Raw genomic sequence first — 13,661 nt, 5'->3', positions numbered from 1 at the left:
AGAAATATCAAAACCATACTTTTAAAATCACTCCCAGATTATAAATTCAAATCTCACCAATCAAGGAACAATTTTTGATGACTACTGAATTAATGTTATCATATAATAAAATGTAGTAAGAAACACTACATGAAACAAATAACTGACTTACTGAGAGATCACACAAAGGACTGATAGTTTTGGTAAAGCACATGTATATCATTGTACATACTACATACACTGCCATATTTAACAATCAACTGAAATAACGGAGGTCTTCTCTAACCCTTAATTAAAGCACAAGCTCTTTTTAAGCAGTTTTTCTGGAATCTTTCAATAAGGGAAAGGAGTGACAAGTCTCGGTATTCCTAATACGCCAATAAAAGAAAATGCATTTCAGAAGCAAGGCACCTCAAAAAAACCAACCCTTACACAACTTATTTAAGGGCACTAAGAAAATAGGAGCCATGGGAGAACCATTAGCAGACCTTTAAAACAAACACACACACTCCCCCAAAGCAAAACAACCCCGGAATCCCAAAAACCCAGCAGCTACGTTGACGTTGAAGTAATTAGTTTTTATTGAACTGAGAATGTACCCTAGTAATAGGCAAAAAGATTGAATATTTCCCTGTACATGATTTTTTGACAAATTCTTTTTCAAAGATTAATTAAATATGGTAGGTTTACTATGTCATTCTATTTGAATGGTAATTTGTAAATTCCTTAGTTTTATGACAATTAAGTCTTGAAAAGATTTGAAGAAATATAAGCAGAATATATGACTGATAAACAGAACAGTGATCGTATTTCACTCACACAATACATGTAAATGTAAGAGTAAGTATACAAAAACAGATATTCAGCTCTGACTGTTTTTATAAAGACATTCTCTATCATAACCACCACCAGTCATTGTCAATACAGGAGCTTGTATCAAATTAAAAGTAACTAAGTTTTTGAACTTGGCAACTGCAACTTGATTCCATTAATTATCAAGTGCTAGTTATACTGTAGATATGCCAAGTATAGCAACTATTCTAGTGAAGCTATTAAAACTAGTTCTTCAGCAAACGTGGTTGCTTAAAACTCACTTTTGTAAAAGAATATAATCACCCACTTCAGTGATCAGCATGTTCTACACAGCCGCACAACTTGATACAAGTAATATTTCATTAATTCACATCTTCAATGAGTTTTTAAAGAGTAAAAAACTCAACTGTGAATTGGCTGATTGAACTGGTTTTCACAGAGAAATCACAAAGATGATGCTTAATCTTTACATTATTTCAAGGGTCACTTAGGACATTCAAAAACTAATGAAGAATCATGATCACTCAGTTCCCTTTCCATTCCGAAATAACAATGATTTAAATGCAGCTGTGAGAAAAAGAAAATGGGAATGTAATTGCATAAGTATAATTTCTCATTATTTTAAGTTAAAGGACAGGGAAGCATTATTCATACTTTTATATATGACTCAGTTCAGACCTTTTTAAATACTGAACAGGGGAATAAAAAGCAGCCCTAAAAGCTCCCGATTTTGGTCTCACATAACAAAAGAGAAGCAGGACAAAAGAAAGAGGCTATTTTAAAAGATACTGAAGTATATTCTACCTTATTAGTGGTGATTTTTCCGGGATGAGATTTGCAACTTCTGTAGTGCGCTGATGCAGTAATAGTGCATCTTCCGTAGAGAAGCTTGGGTTACTAAGCCAGTCCAATTCTGCAGGTAAAGAAAAGTGTGAGATCAGTACAAATTAGCATGTTGTGTTTTTTAAATTTGGGGGTTAATCTAGCCAGCAGACAGCCAAATTCGCAGCAAATGTCACTAAGTCATGTGTAATAATTGAGCATATTGGAAAGCAGTCCATGAAATTTCCATTTAGCAGAACACTAGGTTGTAATGAGGTAAAATATTTAGGAGCTGGAATCTTCCCCTGAAATCAACCTAAGCTTCAAAAAAACCCACTATACAATAATACTTAAAAGTTCATACTGAAAGCAGGTAATATGTTTCATACACTGCTATATACTTTAAAAAAAACCAAATCTGTCCACTATTAATTTTTACCATGTAAAAATTCTAACTTTATATATTTATGTTGTATAACTATATGTTATATATGCATAATTATGTAAGATCTTCAATGTATTTTCACATATTTTGTATATATTAATGATAATTACTATATACAATATATAATATTTACATATTTAAATAGTAAAATTGGAAAAAATTACAGAAGGGCATAATTGAATGAAAGGTGTAGTTAATGAATGCAATACAACTTACGCAAACTTACAAAAATGTACTTTACTCAGTGTATGGAAAATATTTTTAACACAATTTTATTGATAGGGATACACATTACCAATAAGAATACTCAAGCGTCTTACACAAGGTCAAAACGTGTCACTGGATTCTCAATTATCTAACCACCAAAATACCACTAGACTTTTAAATAGTGTGAAAAAAGGCTAATTGATGCTAATTTTGATATATTAGTCAGCATTAAGCATTTTGCATCTAGACCTCAGCCATTTCAGTCATCAGATAAGATCAGATACTGACAGTACGTGGAGGGGGAATTTTCTGCCATAATTTTACTGGTATTAAAACTTCTCTAACGATTTTCATAGAGATTTCATTTATAGAATTCTTTTAAATATGTGAAATTTTCTAACATATTAAGCAACAAACATTATTTTACATAAGCACAGAATTTAACATCAGCCTCTCCGGTGCCAGATCACAAGAGATAACAAGGAGGAAGGAAGAAATTTGGTCTCCCTGCCTGTTCTCCATGCTCTTTACAACCACTTTTGCCTCAGTGTTCTTCCTGTCACACTCTTGCCTTTGTGCTTTTGACTACACTGACCTCTAATCCTTAAATAGCATGAACTCATTGTCTGCCAAGCCATACATCTCTCCTCTTTCTAAAGTATTTCTTTCAGAAATAGCTCTTCACACCAAAATTCTTTATTCCTTCTCACATGCCTGAATTGTTGTCCACAAAACGGAGCAGGCTGCAAAACAGTTCGTTAACCTAAGTTAAACTTGTCAAGTAGTACATACCATCAAGGAAAGCTCCAGTTCCCATTTCCCACGAGACTGCCCCTGCTACCAAAGACCCAAGGCCCCGTGGGCAGGGACACCTTCCCCAGTGGTTCCTTGAACTGCTGCACAGAGAAGAACCCACGATTCTCCTCTGTGCAGAGGAGAACCCAGGGTTCATGGCAATCTCAAGACCAAGTCACACTTCCCACCAGCATCCCAACCAATACTCTGCAGAACACCGCCATACACCATTGCCCGGCTCACCAAGACGTAAGATGTAGACTGAAAAAATAAAAATTCAGATGTATAATATATATATGCGTATTATTGTAACCTTCCGCCTGGCAATCAGAATCACCAAACCTAAGGCAAATACACTACCCTACTTTGCTGCAAATGAACATGCGATATTTTTTTTTTTCTTTCCAGGAAAATACTCAGGATATATTAATGTAAAATTAGAATAAAAATTGAAACCTTAAACCTGTGATCTTTACATGCCTATTTAAAATATGATAAAAATCTACTATTTAATTTAAATTAATCCACCCTGGCACAAACACCTTCATTTTAAGTATGTGCCTATGACTGTAAAACTGTAAATCTACCACAAAGCGTTATTCCAAAACCTTTGGTGAGCTTAAATGAGAAAGATTTATGCTGGATAATATCCAAGAAACATTTAACTCACCTATCAAAATAATTATTCCCCCTGCTGGGGAATAAAGTGCTATGTAACAATAAGTTAATTTCTTATTTCGATCTTGTAAGAGGTATGTTAAGAACAAACCTAAAATCAGAATTACTTCTTAGAAGAATTGTATTTAGTATATTCCGTGAAATACCAAAATGTTTCTCATGGATAATTCTGTCACCATCACATATTTAAAACACACAGGAGTTAAATAAATCCATACACTTGATAACTGCATAACCAAATTGCAGTTAATAATTCAATATATATGTCAGGCAATGCACCAAGTGCCGCTTCATACCTGAGATTTTTGAGGTATATTTATTAAATATGACATTGATTTTAAAAATTATCTTCCTTACATTCAATCATTTCTGTTCATTTTGGTAACGAAGACAGGGTGTAAAGGAATGCAGGAGCAAACTGCAACCCTACAATGTTTTTCCACTGGTCTTCCTTGAACACAGACAAATTCAGAGAAAGCACAATGGCCCAGAGCACTCCAGATTTCAATAAATGCAACTAAACTGTGCATAAAGCCTTTTATATACTTACAGAAATAAAGGAGACATTTAATTCCCTCAAAAAAAAAATACATCTTTGTTTTGATTTGAGTTGTATTACCCAGATGCACTTAACAAAACAGAAAAATGCACTGGTTAGCAGAGTCTCTAGTGTAAAGATGTATCACATAACAGCAAAAAACTGTAACTTATTAGCCAGACAGATCTCCTTAAAATTATCATATCTGTTACAACGATATACAAAACTTACCTAATTTATCTTGGGCCAGATCTGATCTCAAATAACATACTTCAGGCACAAAGATATTCTCTGTCGCCTTTGAGCTACTTTTTTTTTTTTTTAAATAAATTATTGTTTCACTTTGTAATGCATAATAAATCATGTACTGGTATTATTTTTGGTGGAAATAAATTTATTGTAAGGTAGTTCTGTACTGATTTGAATGAAGAATTGTGGCTCAAAAATCACTTGAAATATATCAATACTAATACTCACGATGCAATAAAGCATTGGGTTATGTTTTTTTAAAAAGTAAGTTTGAGGGCAGAATGAACTCATTTGCCTTCAGTCATAAAGAGCTGTTGATAGCAAAATTCAGAATTCAAGACTTACAATATTCAGACCATTAGGAAAAAAGTCCAAGATGTTTAACTTTCAAGATCTTGATCTAAGGTCTTTTAAAATGCTCTACACATCAGAACAGGCTTTTCGTTGATTTCAAGGACGTAATATCAGGTTCTCCAAAGATTAATGCAGAAAATGCATTTTTTAATATTATTCATCACTGTAAACACCTTAGATACAGACCAGCCCAAATTCCGAAAAAAATGTTTGCAGAAAACAGGCATGCTAGATTTTATAACCCTGAGCCTTATGGCACTACAGTGCCAAATAACTTCCAAATGGAGATACAGATCCTTAGCAGCACTAAGAGCTTCAGTCTTAAGAACTGAAAAATATAAATCAACTGATACATCTCTTTTTTTGAAGTGGCATTATTGATCACATCGACAAAATGAACAGAGAAGAAAATAAAGAAAGCAAGCAGTAAAGCTCCAGCTGTTTTAGAATACACAATAAAACATGGGGCTGACCAAGCATATAAACTTCCCTGAGGCACAAAACACAACTTTAAACAAAAGAGGCTACACCTGAACTGGAAGAGTGGAAAACAGTTATCTTTATATTTCTGTGTTTAAAAGGTTGTTCTCAGACCAGAATAACATTCTTAAATAAAAAGAGTTGGCAAAATTTTCATTACCCCCCTGCTCCCAGCAAATTAATCCTGCAGCTCACAAAAAGATGAAGCCTGGACTTCTGAGTTGTGTCCTCCATCCTTTACACCCTCCACCGTCACCACAGCTTCAGGAATTATCTGGGTTCTCTGGACCCTTCTACAGTACTTTGCCATATCCCTGGGCAAAAGGCAGCCTGCGCTGTGCCAGATTATGATCTCCAAAGATGTTTATTAGTTGGCTAATGTACATGTGCTCATTGCCAAGCCCATCTATCCTGGTTAGCAGTTCAATTCACATTACAGTCTCTCTATCAGCAGCGGCACTTTACCTAGGTTTCTTTTTTCTAAGCAAATATGGATTTTGAGAGACGTCCTCTGCTTTTGCCAATTCTCTCTCCCACCACAATAAATTTGACTGAAAGGGTTAAAACTTCCGAGGAGAAAGAGATATTAAGTAGGCTGGCAGACAAATGCACAGCAAGCGTGCAGGAAATCGATTTCCATAGAAAAATGTGTCTTAACTATAGCAAAATAATGCCTACTATCACCATTAACTATTAGAAACAAACTTCGAAATGTCATTTTGACTTAACTTTAGCTGAAAGTATATCTTATTCCCTTACAGATGCGAAGTCACTAACTTGGTGCAATATGATTACAACAGTGAGCACAAGCAGAATAAGGTTTATTTTTTATATTTTAAATTATTGTTTTAGGGCCTCCAAGGAAAACTCACCTTGAGAAATGGAGTTATAAACATTAATCCCCTGACTGTTCTTGCAGCTTGGTTCTACCTGAGCAAATGAGATGAAATTGCCTTTTTAAAACATTGAAGAATCACACTGCAAGAACGAACCCCTGTAGCACAGTCAGTATGCCTCTGTGGATACCCCAGGGAAATATTTAGAATTCTCCAACTACAGTATTTTCTGAGCAATTTAATCAAACTGACCTAATACTCTGGAAAGAACTGAACAATTTTTTCCATTACACAACATGCAAGTCCAAAACTCCTTGTAAATAATCTCCAGTGAATCAGTTAGCTGGATACAAACATTTCAAACATCGAAATCCATTCCCCACTTTAAAACTCTATCTTTCATTTCTTTGTTATTTTCTCTTGTTAGACGTTTAAAAAGTTTATCATTTTCTCAGACCAGATTTACATTCTTAAAGAACAAAATACATAAGACTTCTTTTGTGATAATATGCATGTACTTGTTATTGTTCTACTCTACTATCCACATGCATGGGCACAACAGTAGAAGTAATCCAATGGCATTCTTTTTATACCTTCCCAAGAAAAAAAAAAAATAAAATTTACAGTGCATGTCTACAGAGACAATTTTTACGAGTTATGTAGATCCTTTTGTTGCCTCTCAGAATCCTGAAAATGTGTTTTCAGCAAAAATCACTGCATCGCCTTACCTATAGAATAGTCCAGATTGTAACTAATGCTGTGCATAATGCTTACTACTGTCAGCAGGGCTAATTATTACCACTGCTCTGTTCAGTATGGCTACTGATAAATTTGTAATTTATCTTCTACCCAAAAACAGTCAAGCTTGACAACATAATTGTAAGAAACCATATACAAAACTACTTTACACTCTAGAGGCTGCTGCAACTCCGCAATCTAGCGGGGTAGGAAGAGTGTACAGCAATACTTCTGTTTCAGGCAACACTTATATTTATAAATGGTTTAGGAAGGTTTGTAAGAGACAGAGGTGGTCTGAAGTAATGAAATACGGTCAGCATATTTACATTATTACCTCAACTTTCACAGTAAAATTATGAAGCAGTCCTAAATGACTGCAAAAGACAGCTCAGTTTTGCATATCATGTTAAATATAACATACTCCATGATCTCTGTATTATGATGGACTTTGGCTTCATATCAGCTCTGAGGAGAGTCATCTATCAGAGAGATACCAAAGTTGCCTGTGAAGTTCCCAAGTTCTCACAAGCTGAATGTGTGAAATTTGATATATGCCACCACAAACATGGTTCTAAGTTAATACTTAATTTTTATAACTATACTGAAATAAAAACAAAGCACAATATTGGCTAAAACGTAAAACAAACAAATTATGTTCTTGAAAGTTTTGTCAATAATGCTCAAAAAAAAAAAAAATCTTCCAGTAGACCAAAATGTAACTCATAAACAGTGTTAATAACTGAACTTTAGTTCCAAAAGTCAGTCTTAACATCTTTTTCTGTGTAATTTGATCTTCCAGACAGGTGGTCTGCAGTGACACAGACTACGCATAACCAACCTAAAGGCTAAAATTCCCAGAGTTTTAAAATATATGCAAGATCTTACTATTAGAGAATTTTACTGTACCTCTGCCTGGCAGAGCAGCTCCCCTCTTCCTAGAGGCTATAATTTGCGATATTATTATTATCTGTTCCCTGCACCACATGTCATTACCAGAAAGGCTCCTGCATGTGGCTACAACATCTCTGTACTGGCAGACAGAGTATCAACAGCTGCAACGCCATCAGGGGGTAATGCCTGGTTAGAACAAGAAGCTAACCCCAGCCTGTATTGCTAAAAGCTTCAAAAACTCACCGTACCGCTTAGGCCAAATATACAAGAAATTTAGCTTAGGTAAACAATTCTCTTCCAGTTTACCCCTGCTGTGGTGTCTAGAGGATGGGCAGACTAAAGCGTGGTGGAAGCTGGCAAGCAAAAAGCATAGTTCAAAACACCTCCAGTACAATTAATAAATGTTGTGCATACATCAGAGTTTGGCAATACTTCTATTCGTATAATAAAAGTATAACTACTAGACAGCAACCGTGAGAGGCCAAATGATAAACCAAATCACAATCTCACTCATGACCTTACAAAAAATATCCTTTACAACTAAAACGTGGCTTTGTAAGCAAGGAAATGAGAAAACACTTTTAAAGTTATCCAAGGATAGCAGGGGAAGAAGAAAAAAACTCGTTTTCTGCATAAAGCAAACCTTCACCAACACACACAGAAAATTAACATAGACATATTTTTCAGAGGTGAGTATTTCTACAGCCATGCCTCCAGCATCTACCAGCAGATAGCTGGAAGCAAACTTGAACACGTCTGAGAGCCCATCAACGAGACGCCAGCACCATTTTTTTGCTGGGGTGTCCCTATTTCGGGTTCTCCTCAGAATTACCTCAGGGAAAGTAACTTTATTCGCAAGTATGGTTAACTTTTATTCACACCGGCGACGACATGCCTTGCGCAGAGGACGCCTGTGCTCGTACGCTGCCCGTGAGGGAGGAGCCCAGGCTGAGGGGCTCACCGCCCCCTCACACGGACCTCACGGAGCCCGCTCAGCGGCGGGGCTGGCCGGGCAGACCGGCGCCTCTACCGTGCTCCTAAGCCTTCGTTGGCGCTGGGCACAGACCACCGCCGCCGGGCGAACTGGCGGTCGCAGCAGGCCCGAGGGGGTGCGCGGAAGGGCCGGTACGGGGCAGAGTGGAAGCGGAAGGGTCTTCCGAGGGCCGGGCCGCGGAGGGCTGTTGGGGGAAAGAGCGTTCCCCCAGGACTTTACCTTTCCTGGAGCCCTCGCTGCTGCCGGGTGGGGGCTCCCCGGGCTCGGCGGCACCGGCAAAAGCCGGGAACAGCGCCATGTCTCAGCTTACCGCCACTACTATCTGCCCGAAGTGCCCCGCGGAGCGGCGGGGCAAGATGGCGCCGCGACGCTGAGCATCCTGGGAGGTGTAGTTCGTCCTCCCGACTTCCCAAAATGGCGGCGGTGCTCGGTGGCTGCTGGGGGTAGAAAGGCTTAATACGGGAAAATAAGTGATCCTGTTCACTTTCTCTGCAAAATTTTATACGCTGTTAAGATACTTCACTTCAGTATTCTCCTTTCTGGAGTGAAAAGTCTGCTTTTTTTCTTCATATGTTAAAACCACTCCGTAATGTTCTCCTTGTTTAATTTCTTTAGTTTTTCTAACTCGTACGCTAATACTGCTGCATGACCTGAATTTGATGTAGTGATTAAGCTATAGGCGTACATTTGGTTTAGGGATTATATGGAATTACAATGACTGGTTTGTTCGCTGCTTCCTTCCCAACACCTTCTGATAATTCCGTTTGGCTTTTGGCCTCTTCCGAGTTACGATGTCTCTTAAGAGCCCATTCCTGAGTGGCTAAAGATAATAGGTAACTATTGCGTATAGATTTTAGGATTAGCTGCCCTACACACACCACTTTGCACTTACCGAGCTGGTTTTTTTTGGTCATTTTATAATTTATTTCTGAAATACATCAATGACCTTTCTCAGTCAGCTTTCCAGTTGATTATCCTGAATACTTTTGCGCCATCTGTGGATTTTTTCAACTCTGTTCGCTGCCATTTGCAGCCTTTTTGTAGATGTTGAACAGTCAGATCCCGAGGAATCCCGCTGGTGACTTCTTCCTATAGAAAACTATAAAACTATTTCTAAATCCTTCTTTCCTACCTTTAATTTATTATTAATCTATAAAGTGCTATTCATTTTTATCAACAGGAGAGCAGAATATAAGTACAGAGAGAACAGGATTCAGAACAAAATAGTGGTCATGGACACCGATAGTCTGGAAGTCATCAAATGAGTGGGGCCTGATTGCCAATGGGGAAAGAATGGGCTTTAAAAAAACTAAAAGCAGCACATTACGAATTTGTGACCAAATTCTGAAGAGATAATTAAAAAAAAATTACCTTGCCACATGCACATTTTAGCTTTTTTACTGAGAAGAGAAAACCTTTGTAATTGTGCTACCTGAACAAGCATTTGTCTTTCCGTCTGCCTGGTATAATTTCTCCAGGTAGTTTTAGTACTCGTGACCGATTTCAACCAAATTTAACGGGAGGTTACAGGTCATTACATTACTGCAAATTACATGAGAACAGGTGGCAACACAGAGCTGGATTTTCAGTGGGAGGAAAACTCCAGTGCATGCAGTTCATATTGGGAGTCTAACCTACTGGGAAAGTTGAGTCAGAGCTCTCCTGCTTATGGAAATATTTGTTTTAATCTTATTTGGACTTTTATTGAAATTTGTAAATGTGTTTATTCTGCATACCTCAGCACTGGGAAAACTACCACCTATCTACAGAAAATTAATTATTTCCCTATTCTCTTACGAACCAGACTCAAAGCCCTTTCAAGATACTAATGCTCTAGATGCAGGATAAACTAAATGGATTTCATAACGAAAGCATTCAGTTTATTTCCTGAATGTCATTATTCACATTGTCTCTCGGCTGCTCATAGTGATGGTAGTTAAGAACTTCTCAACAAAGGGAATACAGAAAATGTGTTTTGAGAGTAAAGCAAATGACCAAAGAGAGAGTTTATAAGAATCCTAAATACAGATTTATGCCCCATGTCACTGGAAGTTAGCCACAATTATGGATAAAAAGAGGGATAAATTAACAAAGGGTGTTATCATTGTTGCCATACATATATTACTGTGACATTAAAAAAAACCTACCCACCATATTTAACACTACCACATAAACACAGGCAATATTTCCCATTATCACAAGTGGAAGTTAAATTTGTGTGAACATTGCTTTTAGATTACTGCATTTATTTGTACAAGTAGTTCCTATTTATCATTAGTGGAAATTGGCTATGTAGTAAAATCTTCTACATTGACAGTTCCTTGACTTACTGAGTGAGCAATGCTCCTTCTGATGAAATGTAGTTTTCTGCAATGTCTTTAGCCCCACGTGTAACAAGTTTTATTTTGCAGCTTTTGCCTTAAAACTCTGCAAAATGCATTTTAATAACGTTATATGAATAATTTACTAAGCCTTTACAGGCAAAAAGTAGTATTATAAATGAATTGTTTGCCTCAACCCAGTTGAGCCAAGCCTTTTCTTAAGATTTAGTGAAGAACCTGACTAAAACACCTCTTGATGTCTAGAATAAAGTTACCTGAAACACTCAGCATTTTTTCTTCAGTTCTATTCTAATAACAGCAAATCATCAAGCCTCTTATGGAATCACAGAATCATGGAATTTTTCAGAGTTGGAAGGGACCTCTAGAGATCATCTAGTCCACCTCCACTGCTAAAGCAGGATTGCCTGGAGCACATTACTCAGGACCCAGGCGAGTCTTGAAAGTCTCCAGAGAAGGGGACTCCACAACCTCCCTGGGCAGCATGTTCAGTGCTCTGTCACCCTCACCATAAAGAAGTTTTTTCTCATATTTGATCGGAACTTACAATGCGGACAAAACCACAGCAGCTGTATACAGTAAGAATTCCTTGTTAATAAGAAGGAACAAACTAATTAACTGTAGGAACTAGCAAGTTCCTTTCTTACGAACACTCTGGTCTGCTCTTTACATTGTATCTACCTATTTAATATATTAAAGTCTGGTATAGTTAATATTTTAATTAATAATCCATTTTAAGGATTTTTCTTCTTTGATAAGGATTTTTCCTTGGAAAGTCTTATGTAATTAATGTACTGCACTGCCTAAGCAGATGTGAGAGTGATAGTTTTCAGTAGATTTCAGACTTGAGTGCTTTTGTAGATTTTGGCAAAAATCAAAACATTCTCTTAAGGGACCAACGAACCTCCCCTCTCATCAGGTCCATAATATTTTCCTTATTACAAGAAAATTGCAGTAGATATTTGTGAATCTGACTTTGGTGAAATGGGTGCCATATGACACGGTAGTTCATGGCCCTTCACCAGACCCTGAAGGGCCACAGCGGGCCAGTTTGCTTCTTGGCCTTACGCACTCACATTTTGTTCTGTCGTGCTCTCCACTCCTGAACTTTACAGCCTGTGATGTCATGCCTCTCGTATCTTTCACATTTTCTGTTGCTTCTCCACACTTTCTACTTCCTCTGTAGTAAATCCTGTAGGTAGTTCTTCCTTCTGCTCTGATGATCAAGGAGCCCCTGCTAGGAGCAGGTTCATCTCTCCGTAAGATATCAAGAGACCATCCTTTTTACAAAGGAGGGCTTGTTCTCACATGCAAAAACTTACAGAACAAGCCGTATAATACAGCACTATAAATGGTGTAATTTAACGCATTCACAGTGGGTACCTTGAATAAAAGCATCAGAAATAAAGGCAACCTTTTTGAGTAAGGGCTACATTGCACTCATTTAAAGAAATAAGCATCGCTAAAATATGGTAAAATTTTGTAAGGCTGTAAGAGCAGAGGTTGCATGAGGGGAGACACGAAATGGATTCTGACCACAAAGCTAGAGGGACAATTGGATGTATTCACGTGTGCCGCCCCCCTGGGGTGGATTAGCAGGCTTCCACTTCTGTGCTCCACCAGCCTTTCCAAACCTCCATGATGTGCCGAGTGCTGCTAGCATCATGGGGTGATGCACTTGTATCATCATAAGAATGCTTATGCAGCTTGCTCTATAAGCCATTTATTATAAATGGGTTTTAATGCGGCCCATTTAGCACGTTCCAGCCGTGAGAGGAACTGGGCAAATGTAAGAGGAGGGTGCTACAGCTCTGTCTCCCCACAGCGAGGCCTGTGGAGCACGGCAGGGTTTCCAATAACACAGGTTCCTGATGTGATGGCGCGCCAAGTTTCCAGCCTTCCTCTACGTTTTCCCAGCCCTTTGTCAGGTTTCTTTCACTGGGAATTACTTTTGTCTATGCCAACGCTACCCAGATGTGTTGAGCTCCACTGAGTAATTTTACCAAGGGTTCATTTCTTATTGACACCCACTGGGCAGGCGAGAGCTCCGGTTTGAGCAACCTCAGCATTGTCCCATGGCCGGCCTCACCAGGGGAACAAGGCAGAAGAGATGATGCCCTGCAGGGGCATAGCTGGATGTGGCCTGTCCGCCACCGCTGCCATGCCACCGTATCTCCTCCCTCCGTGCTCTTTCCCAGGTAACTGGATTCATGCCATGAGCATCAGGCTGGGACATTTCGCAGAGCTCTCCATCTTCTCACACTTTGCTGTTGTTTGAGAGAGGTAGCTTAAGTAGACGTCTTCTAAGAAAAAAATTCTTCTTAAATGTCTAGGTACTATTCTTCTAATCCTCAAAACTGACAGATCAAAACTGGACATAGTTTGATTCTAACGTATAATAATTTTGCATCTGACTTTCAAAAACACTTCTATTATATTTTAAAGGGAAATGAGCTGATTCATATTTAGCAGCAAATTCCAATTACTAACTTTCTGTTCAACT

At 38.0% G+C, this 13,661-nt stretch overlaps 1 protein-coding gene across 1 annotated transcript in view; it reads right to left on the bottom strand.

Moving 5' to 3' along the window:
- The window catches only part of NRDE2 (NRDE-2, necessary for RNA interference, domain containing), a 37,202-nt gene extending 28,030 nt beyond the window's left edge, over window positions 1-9,172 (bottom strand). Inside the window, exons 1-2 of the mRNA XM_063331756.1 lie at window positions 9,039-9,172; window positions 1,597-1,705 (exon numbers count right to left, since the gene is read on the bottom strand). Of these exons, the coding sequence (XP_063187826.1) occupies window positions 1,597-1,705; window positions 9,039-9,117 (188 nt within the window). The 5' untranslated portion in view covers window positions 9,118-9,172. The remainder of the gene's footprint in view (window positions 1-1,596; window positions 1,706-9,038) is intronic.
- Between the last annotated feature and the right edge of the window lie 4,489 nt (window positions 9,173-13,661).

Source organism: Chroicocephalus ridibundus, chromosome 4 (assembly GCF_963924245.1).
Source record: "Chroicocephalus ridibundus chromosome 4, bChrRid1.1, whole genome shotgun sequence".
Lineage (NCBI taxonomy): Eukaryota > Metazoa > Chordata > Aves > Charadriiformes > Laridae > Chroicocephalus > Chroicocephalus ridibundus.
This window is presented reverse-complemented; position numbering and strand designations above follow the sequence as displayed.